This window comes from Nipponia nippon, unplaced genomic scaffold, assembly GCF_047370975.1.
Source record: "Nipponia nippon isolate SJK-2023a ecotype South Korea unplaced genomic scaffold, ASM4737097v1 scaffold_32, whole genome shotgun sequence".
In the NCBI taxonomy this organism is placed as follows: domain Eukaryota; kingdom Metazoa; phylum Chordata; class Aves; order Pelecaniformes; family Threskiornithidae; genus Nipponia; species Nipponia nippon.
In genome coordinates, this window is record NW_028262350.1 from 2863148 (window position 1) to 2882971 (window position 19824).

Here is a 19824-nt window from a genome sequence, read left to right on the forward strand (position 1 = left end):
TTTCCGTCTGAGGCCACCTCAGGTGTTTCTGCGTTGTACTCCCAAAACGGTGAGTGGGATGCAGACGCTCTTGAAATAAGTAGGATCTAGCTGGACTTGCTGCTTTGGAAACAAGGCAGTGGTTCAGTGATGAAGAGAAGGCAGCAGCAGCAAGCTCAATTACAGCAAAACTGGGAGCTGTGCTAAAAGAAGACTCCCTTGTAATTCCTGGAGATCACCATGGACAAGTTTTCAGATAGCTTAGGAAATGTTTGATGTAATAGATGTTGGGAGATGACCTTGCTTTGTACAACAGGTCATTTTAGAGTGACTTACTCATTGAGTGCATTTCCTGAGTGTGTATTGTTCACTGTCCCAGAACTAAATGACTTCCACTGTGTTTTTTTTTTCACTTCTGGGTAAGTGTCGAACCAAAGGATTGAAGCAAAATCCCCCAGTCTATTTGATTAAATACCAAAACCCTAAGTTAAAGTATGTTTAACCTAGAAACCAATCCTAACCCAGGATATGTGTGCATAGGTTTAATTGAGGGTGCAGAGATTCCACTAAGACCATTTAGTGATGGATATACATGTGCTTTCTTCAGTGAGAAAAGTCAGCTCCTTAAACACTAGAACAAGCAAAATCAAAATCTGATGGCAGGTAAAATTGTTCTCACTGTTCGTTATCCTATTCACCACAGGTTAGCGTTGGCCATCCATCTGAAGTAGATGAAATATTTGATGCTATTTCTTACAGCAAGGGAGCATCTGTAATCCGAATGCTACATGACTACATTGGTGATGAGGTAAAAAGTTTGTTGTTAAAAAGCCAAGTGTAGAGTGTCAATTCTTTTTACAGTTAAAAGTACTGTTTCATAAAAATATTTAAATCTGTGTATTCTGTATTTTGAAAACTTTTCTCCAACTTGTATTTGGGCTCTATTTGAACTTACGTAGGAGAAATAGGATAGTGGGAAAATATGGAAGGAGTTACAGATGTACATACTGATCCTAAGGCTCCTTGGCCGATTCTTGAATATAAATGCAGCGCGGAGGGAGGATAGAAAGGACCTCCGTTCTGGTGCCATTACATGTTCAATTTTATGTTCCCAGGACTTTCGGAAAGGAATGAATTTATATTTAACGAAGTTCCAGCAGAAGAATGCTGCTACAGGTAACCGGTGGTTATTATATGCTTAAGAAAAGTGATTTCTGGAGACAAAATTAATAGTGCTGAAGTGATGGATTCTTAAACAGTTGTTTTTTCCACCTGAGAGAACTGAAATGCAAGGAAATAACTGGCTTGTTTCCAGTTTTATACAATGTGTCCCCTGCACAGCCAGAATTCAGGATCCTCTAGGGGTTCTCTGTCTCTGGAATATGTGGCTGAGGTAATCTGAAAGGGCTGCATTTACCGTTGATAACCACATCTGCGTAGTAATCTAATTTAGAAATAGAGTGTGTTGATTTGCCATGTAAGCCTTTTGCAGTATTGATTGCACGTGTGATTAAACAGTTCAAAGTCTCTTGTCTAGTATCTCACAGCGCTTTCTTTACTTAAATCTTTTTTGTGTATCAGGCATAAATGTGGAAGTGGAACATCATGCTCTATCAGCCAAAAACAGTCCATGTTCGGTCAGCTCTTTCGGCATAATATAAGAAAAACTTAAGGAAAAGATTCTTCTCTTTACCGTTTTGAATATTTAATGCTCATTTTTATTATACTTTATCACAATGTGTATTGATTGCATTTTTTTAGTAGTAAAGAGGCTTTCTTCTTCCCTCTCTTCCCCATGAGTGGTTTAAACTATTTCCTTTTTCTTGCCTGTCATCTGTTACAATCCGATAAAAACACAACCCAAAACATGAAGGGCAAACTGGAGTAATAATACAGCCTCCCACCCTCCAGTGCCCATATGGCATCCTTAATAGTGTCTGACATGTCAAGACTCTGGGAGTCCTTAGTCAGACTTTTCTTCTGCAGAGGACCTCTGGGAAAGCCTGGAAAAAGCTAGTGGTAAACCTATTGCTGCTGTGATGAACACATGGACCAAACAAATGGGATTTCCACTCATTTATGTGGAAGCTGAACAGGTAAATACAACTGTGCGTTTTTCAGCACTTCAGATCAAAAGTTCTGCCTTTAACTGTGTTTTAGGATCAAATGTAGTAGTATCCAGTTATTTCAAAAATTCTCTTTGATCAGGAGGCAGTACAGTGGGTTGCTTTGTTTAGTGACAGTTCTGTTTCTGAAGGGAGGGGAAGTGCAGCTCACTTGAGGAACCTAGTGCAAAGCAACACGGAGTTATTCCACAAGCGCTCTAGATCATGTGCTTGGAGGTTGCCGACGTGCCCGTTTGCTCTTTGTGTGTGAAATGTGTGTTGGGGGGAGGGAATATCTGACTTCGCTCCCTTGCCACACATTTCGCTTCTCACTCCAGTTTAATTATGCTTATTCTACAAGACTGCAGGGTGAGTGAGGATTACTGGCTGGAAGCTGAAGTCGGACAACAAATTCACATGAGAAATAGGGCATGTATGTTTTAACAGTAACAGTGATTAATGCATTGGAATGATTCTTGAGGTAGCTGCTTATTCTGGAGGAGAATACAAGTTCCTCTGTTTAACAGAGGGCACATGAATGTATTGTGATATACAGAAGTTGAGATTAGATGTTCTGATAATTCCTTTCTCTCTTTTTCTTTTCTTTTTTTTTTTTTTTTTTTTTTTCTTCCCTCAGCAAGAAGATGACAAAGTGTTGAAGTTAGTCCAGAAGAAATTCTGTGCCAGTGGACCATATACTGGTAAGATGAGTGCTAAGAGTAGGAGCGGAGTATTCATTGCTTTTCATGCAATGGCAGCAATTCTGAGAGATGAAGCAGCTGCACTGCAGAGCAGGCAGGTGCTCTGCTTGGATGCAGGTGTTTAAGTATTTGTCAGAACCGTAGAAAATCTCAGGTTGAATGCTCTCACGCATGTGGTTTCCATGTCCTCCTTGCATGGAGAACAGCATTCATCTGCAGTCTTTGGTTGGGTTTTCGTTCCGAGATGCTTCTCTTCTGATCTCCAGTTTACGGCCCGTGCTGCCATCTGAGGAGCTCTGTAAGCTGCTGGTTTTATAGTAGTGCTGACATAAAAATGCCTCATATGGGAGCCAGCTCTGTCTTAAGACACAGATTCCACCCATCTTCCATGCTTATGGAAATTAAAATGTTTGGCTTGAAAGGTGATTTAGACGTTCCTGGTTTCTCTAAAACTGTTTTCCTTCAGATTTGTGCCTTTCTAGATTTAAATTTAAGTAGCCTTGCTTAAAATGCTGCTGCCGAAACTTGTTTGAACATCAGGCAGGGTTTCTCAGTGTTGTGTGCATACTGTTTTTTCCTTAGGCCTTCCTTTTTCTTTCTTCTTTTAGGGGAGGATTTCCCCATGTGGATGGTCCCCATAAGTATTTGTACAAGTGATGACCCCACCTGTGCCAAAATGCAAATATTGATGGACAAACCAGAGCTCACCTTGGTTTTGAAAGACATCAGACCAGACCAGTGGGTGAAGGTGAGTTGTCACAAAGGAGAACATATTACTGGGAATAAGTTTGATTGTCACTGTAACGCTCCCTTGCATTTCATTTTCCTCTTCTCCCTTTTTCTTTTTTTTTCTTCCCCCCTTGCAAGCTTTTATCTCTTATGGAGGGGCCTCTCTGTGCTGCTGCTGAATATTGGCTCCTCTCTATAACGCTTGCTTAGTGTAGGCCTTTGCCTTCCAAGAGTAGCCTAGACAATGTAAACTTGAACCATTTAGGAGTCCGAGCCTGGAAAAACAGTGTGCAATTAGAGGCGGCTTTCGAGTTGAAATATGGTGGCTTTTTTTTGGTATCCCATGGCAACCGCAGTTTAGTTAAAGTCCATCCTAAGCAAAATAGTCCTGTTTATCTTTCGTTAGTGTGAAGGTTTTCTACTGGCTATTGCCAGACAATTACAAATCTGCAAGTGAAAAAATTCACTGTTGGGGGTCTCCTGCAGACACCAGCCAAACTGTGAATTTAGAAATTGCAAGACAGCAACTGGCTGGGACTATCGCTGTATGAACTATTGAGGTTGAAGAGGAGTTGTTTCTAAGCCAGAGCTGTACTCTGAGAGTTGACTCCGTGAAATAACGTTAAGGGTTAGTCTCTTTTTTTAAACTTTAATCAAATCTTCCTATTTAACTAACACGGGCATTCCAGCTGTCAGGCCTGCGTATTCTCTTGAATCGCCGTTGTCTGTCTGGGTCCTCCCTGGTAGTAGAGAGGGGCATGGAATGAATGAACAGCTCTGAAAATGCCCTGTCTAAATGAGGGTAAAGTTTGATATTTCTGCCTGAGAAGGCAACGATCCAGCTCAGTCCAAGGTGAATTTTGGGGACTGCTGGCTGCGAAGGCTGTCAGTCTGTCAGGTTTTTAGTTAGTGCCATAGTCCTGAGGACTGACCAAAATCGCAGCAGCAGCAAAGGGGGCGACTTCCTGATGAGCTCAGCAGTGGTTTTGGTTTATGCCAGGTACTGTTGTTCAACCAACCACGATATTGGACCATCTACGCTAAAACGCTAGTAGGTAGCAGCATGTAGCCAGTGTAGTTCATCAGGCTTACTGACCATGACTTGCTTTTACGCCGGGCAGAGGTGGTTGCTCTCCTTTCTTAAGAAAATGGTTTTCTCTATCAAAATTGAATGGAGCAGGTTGTGGGAGAGAGGTTACAAAAGTTAGGATTCTAGCACCTGCAGTCTTCTGCATTTTATCTTCTCAGTGCATGACTACCCTTACTGCAGTTAGGAGTTACCCCTAGAAGAGAAGTTTCTCTTTTCTCCTTGCTCCTAGTTTTAGCTCTAGCCTCTTTTTCTTTGTCATCTCTCTCTCTTCTTCTGTTCCTCTTAGTGAGCATTTCTTCTTTGAAATCTTAAGTCTTTCTCCCTTGTGATTTGTTTTTTCTTTTTATTTAAATGATAGTGACTGACTTCTCTGAGCTGTGATGCTTTGAGAAATTTCTGGTGGTTCAAAAGTAAAAAAGCATTTCCTTATTTCTTCCTTTTAACGTTTTACTCTTTTGGTACATTTCAGTTAAACCTTGGAACAGTAGGGTTTTACCGTACTCAGTATAGCCCTGACATGCTGGAGAGTTTAATACCAGCCATCAAAGACCTCTCCCTACCCCCCGTGGACAGGCTTGGCCTGCAGAATGATCTTTTCTCTCTGGTAAGCAACCCTTTGCTATTCTGTGTACTAATGAGAGCTACAGTAACTGCAGAAATCCGTGTCTGAAGAGTCAGCCTCAGTTTCTGGAGGCAAAGTGCCTTTGGGATTACTGCATGCATCTAGCTATTAATTAGCTTGACAAGTTCTAATTTGTGTTATAAGACTTAAGCCCTATGGAAGCAGTCTGTCTATAACTGGTGTCACACTTTCTCTGTAGGGGTGTATTGTACTATAGGTTTTTGTAAAAAAATTAAGTGTTTTGAGGACTTGCCTTCTTTTAACTCATCAAAATAAGGATATTTTAATGACCCCCTCAATGACTTTATGAAATGCTATCAGCACCATGTGCTTTATTCAGTTGGGCTTGTTAAAACTGTCCTCCACTGGAGGATGTGGCTGTTGGGGATTCTTACTGTTTAAAAGCAAGGGATTACCCCCAAAGCAGGTGTTGCTAGCTCTGACCAATTAGTTACTGTGCTCTGTATTTCAGATTGCGCTTTCTTATTCTTGCTAGTCAGCAAGTATATGGAAACTTTTTAAAAATGTGGGTTTGATACCCTGCCTCTCTAGCTTCAGAGCCTGTAACTCTTGTCATGGTTTAGTTGAAGGCATTTGAAACTGTAGCCGGAGTCATTTCCCAGATGTTGCAAAACTAATGGGACAAAAAAATTGAGCAAATAATACACGTGGGAACCTTGTGTTAGACTCCTATTTTGTTTTCTGTTTTAATCATGTTTTTATCATAGGTGAATTTAGCTTAGGTAATAAAAATTGATCTTCACCTCTTTTCTGGTGCCATAAATTCTGATCTAGTTCCAGATTAACAAAAATCCGAACCATCTGATCGGAGATACCTACTGTAGGTATTATCAACGGCACGAAGCATAGAAGTGTTTTCATGGTGCTATGAAGCAGTTCATATAAAGTTTTCCTGGCAGTGGTGGAAAGGCAGTACTTCTTGTACTAATTGACGGAAGCAGGAAGCAAAACTGACTTCCGCAGTTTTATACTCTCAATTTAATGAAGAGCAAAATTTAAATCTCTAAATCTTTACAGTTTTTAGTTAAAATAAGATTTTGGTGGGTGTAGTATCTGGCTGAGAATAACTCTGGGGGTTTGCTTTTTCTTGCCAGTGTTGCTGCAATTTTAAGTCACTTAATCTCCGTGTCTGTTTCTTGTTTGCAAAATGTGCTTATAATTATATAGTTGTTATATAATTATATATAACATATATTATTACGTCTCCTTGTAAAGTGCTTACCTGTGTATAAAAAGTATGGTGCCTTGAGCAGACAGCTCAGGTGCTTTGACTAGCGGTAACTCACCTTGGCAGAATCCCACAACAGAGAAAATGGAGCGTGTATGTGCAGGCTGTGCAAACTGAACAGGGACAACTGTAACAATAACGTGATGAGTTATTAAACATCTTCATTCTGTTTGGAAGTAAGATTAATCTCTGTCTTTTCCTCTCCCAGGCCCGAGCTGGAATCATTAGCACTGTAGAGGTTCTAAAAGTCATGGAAGCTTTTGTGAATGAGCCCAATTATACTGTGTGGAGCGACCTCAGCTGTAACCTGGGGATCCTCTCAACTCTCTTGTCCCACACAGACTTCTATGAGGAAATCCAGGTGTTCGTGAAAGATGTCTTTTCACCAATAGGGGAGAGACTGGGATGGGACCCCAAACCTGGAGAGGGTAGGAAACTTATGCTGTGAAATCCAGTAGTGGTTTTGGAAAACTCGTGTGTAAATAAGCCATCAAGATTTTGGGAAAGGGGAGAGAAGGGAGGAAGAAAAGTCTGAAGCAGGCATTCAGGAGTATTTTTATACTTAAAAACAGACAGACAAACACAAACCCCCCAATCAACACTTTGTTATCAGGCGCAAGTTAAAATGGTAACACTTTTCCCTACCTGGTCACTGACTGATAAAAATTCCCTGCTCCAGCTTTGCATCTGTTGGAGTGCATGAAACTTATTAGACTGCAAGGATGGAAAGCCATGTACGTGCATGTTTACTTGTCCTAGTCAGTCCTGTTGTATACGCAAATGGTTAATATTACTGACTTAGCTCAGGTTACAGGCCTAGCCTGTTGTACTCGGGCCAGAATCATCTTTCCCTGACCCTCTTGCTGTAAAAAAATCAATGCATTCTCCAGTTGGTGCCAAGGATAGGGAGAAAAGGCCTAGTTTCTTTAGATATCCTCAGGCGTGTGGAAGGATTGTTATACAGCTCTGCCCTGATCCCTCGAGGTGGAAGAATGCTTAATTGCTGAATTGTGTCTCCAAATAATAATTTTTTTTCCTCCTACTCACTCATTAGGTCATCTAGACGCCCTTCTGAGAGGTCTGGTCTTGGGCAAACTAGGAAAAGCTGGGCACAAGGCAACGTTAGAAGAAGCCCGACGCCGATTTAAGGACCATGTGGAAGGAAAACATGTGCTGTCAGCTGATCTGAGGAGTCCTGTAGGTTATTGTAAATTTTGGTTCCAAAAAGGCTGTCCCCACTCACTTAGCACTGTGTGCACTGAACTTTTATATTTCCAAGAACAGGGAGGATAGAGGGAACCAGTGTCAAGGTTTGAGAACAATTGGTTTTCGCAGAGGTGGTGGGAGCTTGGATAAGTCCAGTTATGAAGAAAATGATACTGGGGAGTGTGGTACAAACATCCCCGTGTTTCTTGAATCAAGTAAGCCTCACCTGTCCTGGCCAATACTTAGTCATAACTCATAAGCTCAGCTGTACCCCCGTTGACTGCCATGGCACAAGTCTGGTCTCTAGATTGCGTTGCTTTTTGGGTTTTGAAGACTATTGAAGTGCAGGGCTGAACCCGAGCTGACTTCTACTCATTTACATCCATCCGTGACCAGCCTACAACCTCCAGATTTAAAAGCACCGTGGCAAACTGCAGGGCCCGTGGAAGAGCTCTGGAGGTGTCAGCTTGGCCCTGCAGAGCACGAAGTCTTAACTGCGGTGGATATGGATTGAGCGTATGTGAACCGCTTACTAGCTAGGCGTTGCGTGGTACAAAGATTTCTTGTTCTGGTGTTTTGCTGTGGTTGAAATTGCCAAAATTATGCTGAAATTGAGGAAGAGGTAGAGGAGTTGATGCATCTTTACAATTCAGCCTTAAAACATAGAAGGGATCAGTGCTGGTATCTTCCAGATCTGTTCACTTGTCTGAAATCTAACCCAAATATGTAGAAATTGATTGTTGCATTTCTAAAAGTGTTGTTTTTGAAGGACCTTCCTTGTTTATGCTTTATCTTAGGTATATGTAACTATTTTGAAGCATGGAGATAGTACTACTTTAGACACTATGCTGAAGGTGAGTGCACACTCCGTTGTTAACACTAACAGCTTATGCAATGAAAAGCTAAATATTCCACCCTACAAGTTCCTCTAAGATGTGGGTTATCTGCACACAGGCTCAATCCAATGTTTTACGGATGATGTGAGCACTAAGGCTTCATTATGGTGTTCCTTGGGCCATGTGTAGTGTGAAATTGCCACCTAGTGGATTGCTGCATCTCTCATTTTAGGATTATTTTTCATTGCTTGGAGGCACGGTCCTACTTGACCTTCTATAAACAGTGGTGAAGATCAGTTTATTACTAATGGTACTTGTGCTGATGTATGTGTAATGAGGTCCGTAATGTGGATAGCTGAAGGATGATTCATGAACAAGTTCAATTTGTCACATACTAGGCTTGAAGACTAATCTAGTCGCTCTAGCGTATACAGCAAGTTCAGTAGCGCTAGGTAAGAAGTCAGCATTTAATACCCCGCGCTAATATTATTCACTTTGGCTTTGAAGCTTCACAAGCAAGCGGACATGCAGGAGGAGAAGAACCGAATTGAACGAGTTCTTGGAGCCATCTCTCAACCAGAATTGATTCAAAAAGTTCTCACCTTTGCACTTTCGGTAAGTTATTGGAAAAGCTGCTGCTTCCCTACCTCATGAGAATGAGAAGTGTGCTCAGAGCACTTGGTGATAGAGCCCTGTGCGCATATAGCGCGCTAGAATAGGAGGAATAGTCTTAACGATTAAATCTGAGTTGTATCTTAAAGTTTTTGGGGGGAGAAAAAAAGCTATCGCTGACAGATTCAGCGTAGAAATGCATAAAGCCAACACGCTGTATTTGTTGAAACAGTTTTGAATGCTTGTCTACCTTTTCATCTGCAGGAAGAGGTACGTCCCCAGGACACGGTATCTGTTATTGGCGGAGTAGCTGGAGGCAGCAAGCAGGGGAGGAAAGCTGCTTGGAAATTTGTAAGGGACAACTGGGAGGAACTTTATAATCGATACCAAGGTGGATTCTTAATATCCAGACTAATAAAGGTATGCGCAGCTGTGAGAAAAGTCCTGTGCACATACGTGACTAAAACTAAACCGTTATATCTGAAATGCTAAATGCTTACCCTCGGTTAATATTTTTTTTTCCTTCAGCTAACAGTGGATGGATTTGCAAATGATAAAATGGCTGCAGAAGTTAAGGTAAGAAAATTTAATTAAAGTAGTGATTAACTTCATCTGTGACAAACATTGTGTGCTCGAGACTGTAGGCACCTGATGGAAGAGCCATGAGTTTCTAGGTGGTTTTTGGTTTTCAGCTGTGGCTCTGCCTCTGACTATTTTGACTGTTGCCAAGTCCCTGAATTGCACTGCTTTAGGTTGAGTTATTTTATTCAAATGTCTTAAATTAGCATTTGCACAAAGTCATGTCCAACTTCAGTGATTTCTATTTCATTAGCTTCACTCATTTAAACTTTTTGTAAAAAATCCAGCACGGTTTGTGACAGTGATTTTGAGACGCCCCAAAAGACAACCTTTAAAGATAGTTCAGCAAAATTCGTAGTTGTTACAACTTCCCTAGTAAGCTGAGGCTTACACCAGCACTTTGTTCCTCCCCAGACCAATATGGCACATTTGGGGCTGACTGCGTTAGCACCCAGGGACTCCTGGGGGAATTAACGTGGCAGAAATTGGCTAAATTTCATACAGTAGGTCCAAGTTTTATGTGGTCGCTTGTGCTGTGCACTAGGAGCGAGGCTTCGACACAAGGCAGATTAATGTGTTTGCAGAGAGTCTGTCTTGAAGTTGGCGGCTCAAGGTGATTTCATTACTGGACTCAGGCATCCCCTCTGACTTGGGAGTGTAGGCGCTGGTCTTGGTAGCGTTTTTAAAAATATGTGTAGGTTTTGCTATTTACTCTTTGCCCACACTTTTACAGGGACTCCTTCTTGGAAGAAGAAACTTAAAAATATGGCCCTTAATTATCACTTTCCTGTTAGGAAAACGCTCAGGAGGAATTCTTATTTCAAAGACATGCTGAGCCATGAGCTCTATCTATCTTTTTTTATCATTTAGTGATCTCTTCTTAGAAAAGATTTAGTAGCATAAGTGATTTACGGAGAAATCTTGCACTATAGTTAATTTTTTTCTTAAGGAACACTTCCCAAAACATTTACCAGAACAATCATCCATAACTAAATCATAACTATTTTCCAAGAGAACTTCCTGAGACGGCACACCTAGCTTTTAGCTGGAGTACTTAACGTGTCGATGTCACCTTGTAGCGTACGTTAGTGGGAGGTGATCTCCCAGATACTGGGAAAAGCCTGCTTGTGCGACGATGGGGGATGACTCCCGGCTATGCCAGCTTTATTCTACCCTTTAACCAACTGTAAAGTGCGAAGTCACAGCTGCCTCTGGTGCAGTTTCTTCAGCTATTTGCAGCGGATCGATATTGTTGATTCTGGAGGAAGAAATGTGAGAATATTAAGCAAAACTCTTGAGTGCTGCTGGTGCTTGGAGGTCATTATGCAGCTTGGAAAGAGGCCTAGGTAGAATGCTAAGAAATCTGATACGTAGACAAATGCTTTTGCAAAATGGCATTAGGCTTCCGTTAGTGTCTTCTTCCAAGTATCCAGAAATACACACTTGATTTGCTGCTCATTTGTTGCCTCCCAATGAGACTGAATTCATCGCTTCAAGTGCCGCTTGCTGTCCCTGGCAGCAAGGACAAGACAGGACAGGAGGCAGCGTTTGGGCTAGTTTGTAGAAATGCTACTGTGGCTTTCCTTTAGCGGAGAAACGGAGGCATTTTGCTGTTCCCACTCTGTACTTGGGACTGCCCGTCTTGCAAACTCGGCCAGCACCCTGCGTGTTTTTCAGAGTCTAGTGCTGGCGGGAGCAGATAGCATGAAATGTAGCCAGACAAGGAACATACTTCACAAAAGCGGTTCTATATAACCTAGGGAATTTGGGAATTTAAAAACATAATCTTGTCTATGCCTGTTTATACCCTTATGGATGGTTGTCTGCTTTTTATACAGGCCTTCTTTGAGAGTCACCCAGCTCCATCGGCAGAACGCACTGTCCAGCAGTGCTGTGAAAATATTCTGCTGAATGCAGCTTGGCTGAAGCGGGACGCCGAGAACATCCACCAATATTTTCTGCAGCGCAAGGCCCCACCAGCCATGGTGTGAATCTGTGCATGCCACTGCTGCAGTCCTGCTGCCGCCTCATGGGGAGAGGGAGGAGCTACCCAACAGCTGATTCATATGCCAAGAATTTGGAGTCTTTTTCTCAAACCAATGGGGATTGGACAATGAATGTAGTTAACTGGTTCCTGCTCACACTCCAGATTTAAATTCTATTAAAATTATCAGCAATTCAGCAAAAAAAAAAAAGAGAGAAAAATCTGTAAATATGATAGTAATAAAATAGAGCATAACAAAACTGTGAAACTTCCTCAAGCCTTGTCAGTGGTTAAAATATTTAACACCCCCCTCCTGACACTCTTATTGACAGATGTTCTGTTTTTTACACCCTCCCCCAGCCCTCCCCAAAAAAAAGGAAACCAGTGGTTTCTAGGTCAGTGGAATTTTGTGGAGAGTCTGGGGCAAGAATGAGCGTTGTGTGGAACAGGTCACTCGGAAAGGCAGGTAGCTGGTATAACATAGAGTCTGTGCATCATTCTAAGTGCGAGGTTTTGGGGAGATGTTCCTGCAACCCCCCCCCAAATCCAAGGATAGTAGGTTCCCTCCCTTTTGTGTTACCTCTCAGCAAAAAGAAAAATGTTCTGTTGCTCTTCGGTTTTTCTCCTTGGTTCCACTTGCTGATGTCCTTCTTAGAGATAATGGAATTGTAAGGAAACATCTTTCATAGCCACATTAAATAAGAGAAAGATTCATGCGATTTATTTTTTTTTTCTTACTAAATTGCACCCTCAAAATGCATGCAAATGAGGAGACAACTACCGTGTGACTGGTTCTCCTGGCTGCTGTTAGGGCAGGTCTCTTCCATTCAAGACACCGTTACTTGTCTAAAAGATCCAGCTTGTTCAATCTCCTCATGGCCGTAGCAACACTAGCTTTTCGTTCCTTTCTGTGATGTTGATGGTAATTTGATTCAGAAGCCTTAAATTAGTGATGACTGGCGTGATGATGAAGTCTAAGCTGTGTGCCATCATTTACTTCACAAACAGCGTGGTCTACTAACCAGACACAACACCCTCTAATACAAAGGTTGGAGTTCCATATATTTTTTTTTTTTTCTTTAACAGGAATTCATATTTGGTGTGGCTTAACTGTATTTCAGAAGGTCATCAGACTAACTGTCAGACTGCTTCCCTGAAACATTTTTGTGCTATTGTTTAAAAAAAAAAAAAAAAAAAATTAAAACAGTTGGCGTTAATAAAAATGTCAATGTGAAATTCATGTCCTGATCTTGTGTTCTGTTTGAAGCCTGAAAGAGTGTTGCTGCTTTCAAAGGACCTAAACCTCTGAGGGAACAGCGGAGGTCACGCGTCGATGGTGTCTTTAACAGCCCCACGGAAAACCTTGTTCTCAGCCTTCTCCTCTTCTGCTGTCAGTGCTAGGTCTTAGGGCAGCTGAATGAGCACATACCATACTGATCGTAAGTAGATCTTGTGTAATTGGAATAAAGATTGGAGTCAAGCACTAAGGAATTAACCAGGAGAGAATTTGGAAGGTAAAGGAAAGGGAAAATAATTGTGAATAGGCAAATTTCTATTAAACAAACCTGAAAAGTTGAGGGACTCTGCAAGAGGGAATAGTATTGTGCAAACGCTGCTGATGCCGAGCGCGATGAGCCGGGGCAGGGATACGCACCAGAAATGGGCAAGTTTATAGCTAGCAGAGCTGCGGTGCTCTCGAACGGTACCGCACTGGTTGGTGTGCCTAGGGCTAGTGTGGCTCCACGGTCAGAAATGGGACTGAAACGGGAATTCTCTCTGTCCTGAGTCATATCTGGTAACTTGACTGATGGTTTTTTTCCTGCTGTCAGCACTGCAGAGCCAATGTAATTTCAGAAGAGTAAGCTGGTTTCTCTTCTGCTTCTTGCACATTGACAAAATAACATGCAAAGTTGCGATTCCAGCATGACTGGTGATGTATGAAATGAGAAGTACTGTAGCTGCAAGTTGAGGTGATCTTGTTTTGACTTTAAACAATGCAAATGACATGCAAGCAGTTGAAGGAGAGCGACAAAAATAACAAGCTTGTGGTCAGTGAGCAAACTGAATAGTTTCAGCAGACTGACTAGTCCTAATCGCTTCTGCATGCAAAGAAAGTAGATTTTAATTCTTCATGAAAGTAAGTTTGGGATTTGTCCACTTAATAGGAAATCTTTTTTTTTTTCTTTGTCCATTGGAGACAAACGGATGCTCAGGAGAGGGTCAGGACAAGAACAGCAAGCGTTACTGCGGATGAGGGAAGAGACAAAACGGGGCTCACGTGATGATTCGCGAGGATATTGCCCGTAAGAACTGAGCGTATTCGCTAGGGCTGTTGAGGGTGCAGTGTCCCAGCACACATCAGGGACACCGAAATGATACCGAAGGTAGCTTTTAACAAGGACTCCGCTGTATCTATTCAAGCTAAACACATTTGAAGAAACCTTGGTGTATTATTTCTTCCCTCTCGGGCAGTTTCATTGGTTTCTGTGTCAAATCTTAGATAAAGACCTAAACTATGTAGGTAGTAGTGGGGTCCTTTACTCCTAGTACAGGCCGATAATGGAAATAAAAGCAATACAAGTTCTCCCAGCAGCAGCAGGAGTTCGCCTCCATGTCTCTTACCACTGTCAGATAGTTCTGCCTGGATGAGTCCTGGTGATTGAGCGATGACAAAAAAAATCCGCATTGATTCTTGCTCACAAAAACATCAGGGTGAATATCTCCTTCAATGTCTGGAACAGAAAGGTTTTCTTAACAATTAAACTTACTGCACGCACCCAGCTCTTCACTGAGAGGGCGGTCGGTCACTGGAACGGGCTCCCCGGGGAAGTGGTCGCGGCACCAAGCCTGGCAGAGCTCAAGGAGCGTCTGGACGATGCTCTTAGTCATGGTTTAGCTTCAGGTGGTCCTGCGAGGAGCAGGGAGCTGGACTCGATCCCTATGCGTCCCTTCCAACTTGAGGTATTCTATGATTTATTGCTCCTTTAACTTACTTTTTTGATACAGTGCTAGTACCTGGCTTGAATCTTGGCATTTACAAGTAACCTTGTCCTTTTGCCTTCTGTTTGCCTCCCTATACCCCTCCCACAAAACCCCAAAAAGCTTTCTTTAGTGAGCACCCCCCTGCCTAGGAGGCAGCAGAGTTGTCCCAAAATACACGAGGTGCATCGCTGTTACCTTGCCCTTTTCTTGTTCTTCACAGTTTCAGGTGAACTTACACAGTACTTCTTGCAGGCCTCGTTTTTGGTTTCTGTGGCAGACAGGTCGGCCATGCTGTGCCCAAGGTACTGCCTTGCCATAAACATCCCCCTTCAAAGAAGTCGGAGCTTGATTCCTGCGAAGGTGGAGCAGTGGTCTGATAAAACATGGGTCAATACAGCCAGGTTGCGAGTCAGGCTTTTGCCTAGCGAGCTGTCGTATTGCTGTGCCAAAGCTGCTCGCTTGAATTTCAGGTGATCAGGCTTGGGACGGCTGCTGCCCTTACTGCAGGGCAGTAAGTTCCCGCTCGCCTATGAGCCGAGGCAGCGGTTTATGAAGAAAAACATATCAAAGCAACCAAAATGACTTGATCTTGACCAGAAGATACGCGAGTGATTTGTGCAATGTTCTTTTAGCCTTGAGATTAAAGAGTTAATTCATATTTTAAAATAATTTCTGAAACAACTCCATGCTGCAGATTGTTGGGGGCTTGGAGGAAGGGGGCACGGTTGGGGAAGAGTTTGTTTTTCACCTGTCCTTTTTTTTAAATTGTTTCCCTAATCATCTTGCATTGGTCACGGTTAGATGTAGCAGCCTTGGCTAGGTGGATCTTCAGCTTGAGATGTGTCCTTTTTTCCTACCCTATCGGCTTTAAATAATTGCATTTGAGTTTTAGGGAAATCTCAATGTGTTCATTTGTTTGCTTTTCTTAGCCGGGGCAGTAAAAATAATGAAAGTAGTTGAAATCCAGTTGGTGTTGGTTGTGACTGGAAGCGGACACGAAGCCAATTTGATACTGAGCCAGTACGAAATGGTCAGGCACCTGCACTGCGTTTGGCCCCGTGACACCGAAACGCTGAGCTTCAAATAAGCTGGAAATGGCGTTTTTTTGAATTGGTTTTAGGAATGCTTACGGTGGGTGGAGGACTGGTGGCCTCCTGCCCTGCCGTTGCTGACGCGGATCCAGTCCTGCCGCCGACACAGCCAGGTTTGCTCAGAAAGCATCCCCTCCACTTAAAAAATAATAATAATCGCACGTGTGAACTCTCCAAAGCAATTTGGAAAAGGCGAGTTTTGTAATAACAAAAAATATACATTCCTATATGTAGTCATTACTTTGATGTTTGCAAGACTCTTACACATGGGATAGAATAATATTTAATCTGTCAGGAAAAAGGCACAGGCTTGCCAGGCGGATGTGGAATTAGCTGGGGAAAGAAAGTTTCGGAATCTGGTTTACTCTCCAAAAATACCCAGATTTCGGACCAAAATTTTCTCTAGCGTAAGTGGAACTGCAGCCTCTGGAAAGACACGTTATTTGCTTCAGCAAATGCCAGGCTCTTTTCCCAAACATACTCGTGTTAAGAGTATGCTCCATATTTTAAATTATAGTGAAATTAAATGGTGCACAGCAAAAAAATAAGCTTGTGAACCCTTTGAAAAACAATCAAAAAACCCAGCAAAACCTTAAACTTGCCTTCCCAAATCCTTCTCTAACATGTACCTACTTGTTTCTGTACAGGGTCATGAGATGCAGCGAGGTCTCGGTGTTATCCACCGACTGTCCCTGTGACCAGCGCTTATATCGCTGTGTTTCAGAGACGTCACCCCCCTGCTCTGGTACAGGTACCTTAACCCACGCAAAATACCTGTACGAGCAACAGTGCTCTGTGACAGGCGATGGATAAATGCGTCTGGGCACCAGGATCAGAACAAGGCTGACGGCAGCCGCAGGATTGATAACAACCTGCGTGAAGCCCTCTTCTGCGGCCGGGCGGACGCTGGTAGTGACGGAGGACCGTGCGTGGCTTCTCCTTCAGTGACGATGGCAAGATGAGCATCCTTCCACCCCAGTGAAGGCAGGACCAAGCAGCAACAAGTGATCAAAACTCCAGCTGAGCAGCGGCTGGCTCACTGACCTCTACTTGGGCTCTTCCAGACTTTATTACGGGAGAGCTCAATTTGCTGTGCTAAATTTGTGGTGTAAGGTTAAAATTATTCAAGTGAAAACGGGGGGGGGGGGGGGGGAAATACATGCACGTGCCAAACCTCAGAGCCAAAGAGGACAGTGCGCTGTGTTCCACTGTAATCTTTTTCACTGGGTTGATATTGTGGACTCATTAACTTTTCTCTTACAGGGACTCAAACCAGGAAAGAGAAGTGAGGTTATTTTAAGACTGAACATAACCAAAGTACTTGGAAATCATTCCCTCTAAGGAAGGAAGACCAGGTGAGTGCCTCTGCTCAGCCCTGTGTAACTTAAGTCATCTGTGCCGGCTGGATTTCATCCAGTTTTTTTCAAAACTGGATTTCATCACCTGACTGTTAGGAAAACGCATCTTCTCTGTGCAGCACGTAAGTCAGCCTTCAGGCTGCTCCAGCAAGGTGAGACAGAGCGCGCAGAAAGTCACCGCGTTGCTGCAATCCAGCGTTAGAGAAACGTTGAGTGTTAAGCAGCCTTTAACATTTTGCTTCCTACGGAGGAAGGGCCGCACCTGGTGCCTGTGTTGTCCTTTCAGTGCACGTGGTCGTTTGTGTAAATAATCTTGTTCTGGATTCCTGTGTGAACTTCTTAAACCTGGCATCATCTAAACTCTGCTTGATTTATGGTGTTTTTTTAGAGGTTTCCACTGAACTCCAAGCTCTGGATATAGACAAAATCACGGATAGTTCCTGTCCCTTGGAATTTCTGTAGGATTTTCTGAGAAACCTGAAGGTCCCGAGCAGCCTCAACAGACTTGGGCAGGGGAACCTGGTCACCTCGTTCTTGTTCTAACTGTTTCACGTGCCGACACAACCCCCAGTACCCTGACTGTCTCTAGGGTTGTTCCAAAGGTCAGCAACTTTTCAGCCTTTCTCGCCCAGTTTCTGTAGTCAGTTTATGGAAGCGGGAGATGATATAAGCCTCTGTAATGTGAATGCTGAGTATGCCATTTATGGCAATGAGGAGAAAAACAGTGCATCTAGCTCAAGTTTACAGCTCCAGCACTACTGGGGAGAGCTGACTCCGCGGTCTCACTTATCCTGATTTTACACTGGGTTTTCATTGGTACCGAGGCCAGATTTGTACAAAATTCTTCAATCCTTCTGTCTGTCCCTGGCTTTCCTACTGGAGCAGTCCCCTAGGGAAAGTCATCCTGGTCAGCAACACGGAAGGGTTGTAAGGATCAGGGAAACTGCGCTTGCTTGAGGCACCATGCGCTTCTGGGCTGTGTTGTAGAGCTTAGGGGTGGGGAGGGGAACAGAGAAGCATGTTGGAGCAGGACAGTGTTCAGCTAACCCCAGCAGCAAGCTGCAGCTGCCTGAGGCTCCTCCGTCCCTGCCTTGTCCCTCCTCCCCTCTGGGGAGTAGCTGCGAGAGAGTGAGTTTCACCCGATTTCAACCCAAATGCTGCTCGGTGAGTTGACTTTGATCTGCTAGCAGAGGCGTACTACAGAGCGGCGAAGAGGGCTGTACGCGAAGTGAACTCCATTCCTTCAGGCTGAATAACGTGTCCGTTCTGTTCCGTGAGTCAAGCTGTAAATAGTAATTGGTCTTAAACGAGTCAATGATGCGAACGGTTTACAACTCTGCCCATCTGGACTCCTCCACTGGTGCAGGTTTACCAGGGAGCAGCACCCCTCTCTCCTGCTAGCACCGCGTGCCGTGGTCACGCTGCCCGCGCCTCCGCATCCTGCGCTCCCTCGCTGCCCTATCTTGGAGATCTCAAAGCTTTGCAGTCGCCAGCGAACGCAGTCCCCGTCCACCTTCCAGAGGTTAGTCTCAGCTTTGTTTTTCCAGCTGCAGTGGCTGAGACAGATGCAGGCAAGACACCGTAAGAACATGCAAGAAGATGATGGCAGCAGGACAAACAGAATTCAAATCCCGACGTCTGGACGGATTTTAGCCCTGCTTGTAACTGCATTAAACCTGCCAGCGTGACACTTAGTACTCCTCATCCAGAGATCTCAAAGCACTTTATGGAAGAAGCTCATACGGATTTGTCCCCATTTTAAAATCAACTCAAGGCATAGGTAGACAACAGAAGTTTTCCGAGGTTCTCCTGCAGGCCGCTGGCAAAGGTAGGGACAGTATCTAGGTCTCCTGAGCCCCAGAGTACCGGTCTGTTCCTGTAACCTGAATTTCTTCAGGGGAATGATGAATCTTTTTTTGCACAGCTGTGGGGACGAGTCCGCTTCCTCAGCAATGAATAAGACCGGTCCTCAGGGGCCAGCGCTTGCGTTGCTCTACAGCATAAGGCTTTTCCTTGGGCAACAGCTTGTGTGTGGGGGGAGAACTGTAGTAGTATGGGACGGGAGGGCCTGGAGGCATCAAGGATGAGTTAGACTGCTTTTCCCTGTTTTCCACTTTGGAGAGAAGCCTGCCTGGGACTTCAGCCCAGGGAGGAAGCGGCGGTGGCAGCGCTGGCCTCTGGACGCTGCCGCACCTCTGCCTCTCCTGGGCTCGAGAAGGTCGTGGGGGACCCGAAGCCGAGAAGGTGCTGCTGTGCCCACGCCTGATGCACCTCTCTTGCAGCCGGTTGATAAATGCAGTTGTTTGCGGCTGAAACGAAGGCGTGCCTTTAGCTGCAGGACTGACTCCCTGTGTGCTGCGCGGGGCAGGAACGTGACTGTCAGGACAGTCCGGCACGCTAACGATGCCAACTATTCCCAACTATTCGTTTTCCCCTGCTGCAGCCAGCTAAGCTTCCCCTCTCCCCCTCATTTCCCCGCTCCGAGACGGCTGCATTCGATCAGATCCCATTTCTGGAGCGCATCCCTTTCCCAGGAAACCAAAATCTATTCCGAGCAAAGAATGATTAATCAAAGACGCCCGGGAATGGCAGAGCTGAAGGCGCGGCTGGAGCCGAGCGTGGCTCTCCCGCAGCAGCAGGGCTCATCCCTGCTCCTCGGCCTCGCTGGGCGCCCGGTACTCGTCCCTTCTCCCGATTCCGT

The 19824-nt window shown here is 44.1% G+C and overlaps 1 protein-coding gene across 4 annotated transcripts in view; it reads left to right on the forward strand.

Moving 5' to 3' along the window:
* The window catches only part of NPEPPS (aminopeptidase puromycin sensitive), a 38180-nt gene extending 25248 nt beyond the window's left edge, over window positions 1-12932 (forward strand). For 3 of the 4 annotated variants that reach the window (XM_087770020.1, XM_087770022.1, XM_087770021.1), the window contains 13 exons: window positions 683-787; window positions 1095-1155; window positions 1966-2075; window positions 2722-2785; window positions 3394-3533; window positions 5074-5208; window positions 6684-6903; window positions 7530-7672; window positions 8479-8535; window positions 9025-9132; window positions 9394-9549; window positions 9658-9705; window positions 11547-12932. In XM_087770020.1, coding sequence (XP_087626146.1) covers window positions 683-787; window positions 1095-1155; window positions 1966-2075; window positions 2722-2785; window positions 3394-3533; window positions 5074-5208; window positions 6684-6903; window positions 7530-7672; window positions 8479-8535; window positions 9025-9132; window positions 9394-9549; window positions 9658-9705; window positions 11547-11699 — 1500 coding nt within the window. In that variant the 3' untranslated portion in view covers window positions 11700-12932. Of the gene's footprint in view, window positions 1-682; window positions 788-1094; window positions 1156-1965; window positions 2076-2721; window positions 2786-3393; window positions 3534-5073; window positions 5209-6683; window positions 6904-7529; window positions 7673-8478; window positions 8536-9024; window positions 9133-9393; window positions 9586-9657; window positions 9706-11546 lie in introns of all 4 variants that reach the window. The other variant, XM_087770023.1, reaches the window with a different exon arrangement.
* Window positions 12933-19824: the final 6892 nt, after the last annotated feature.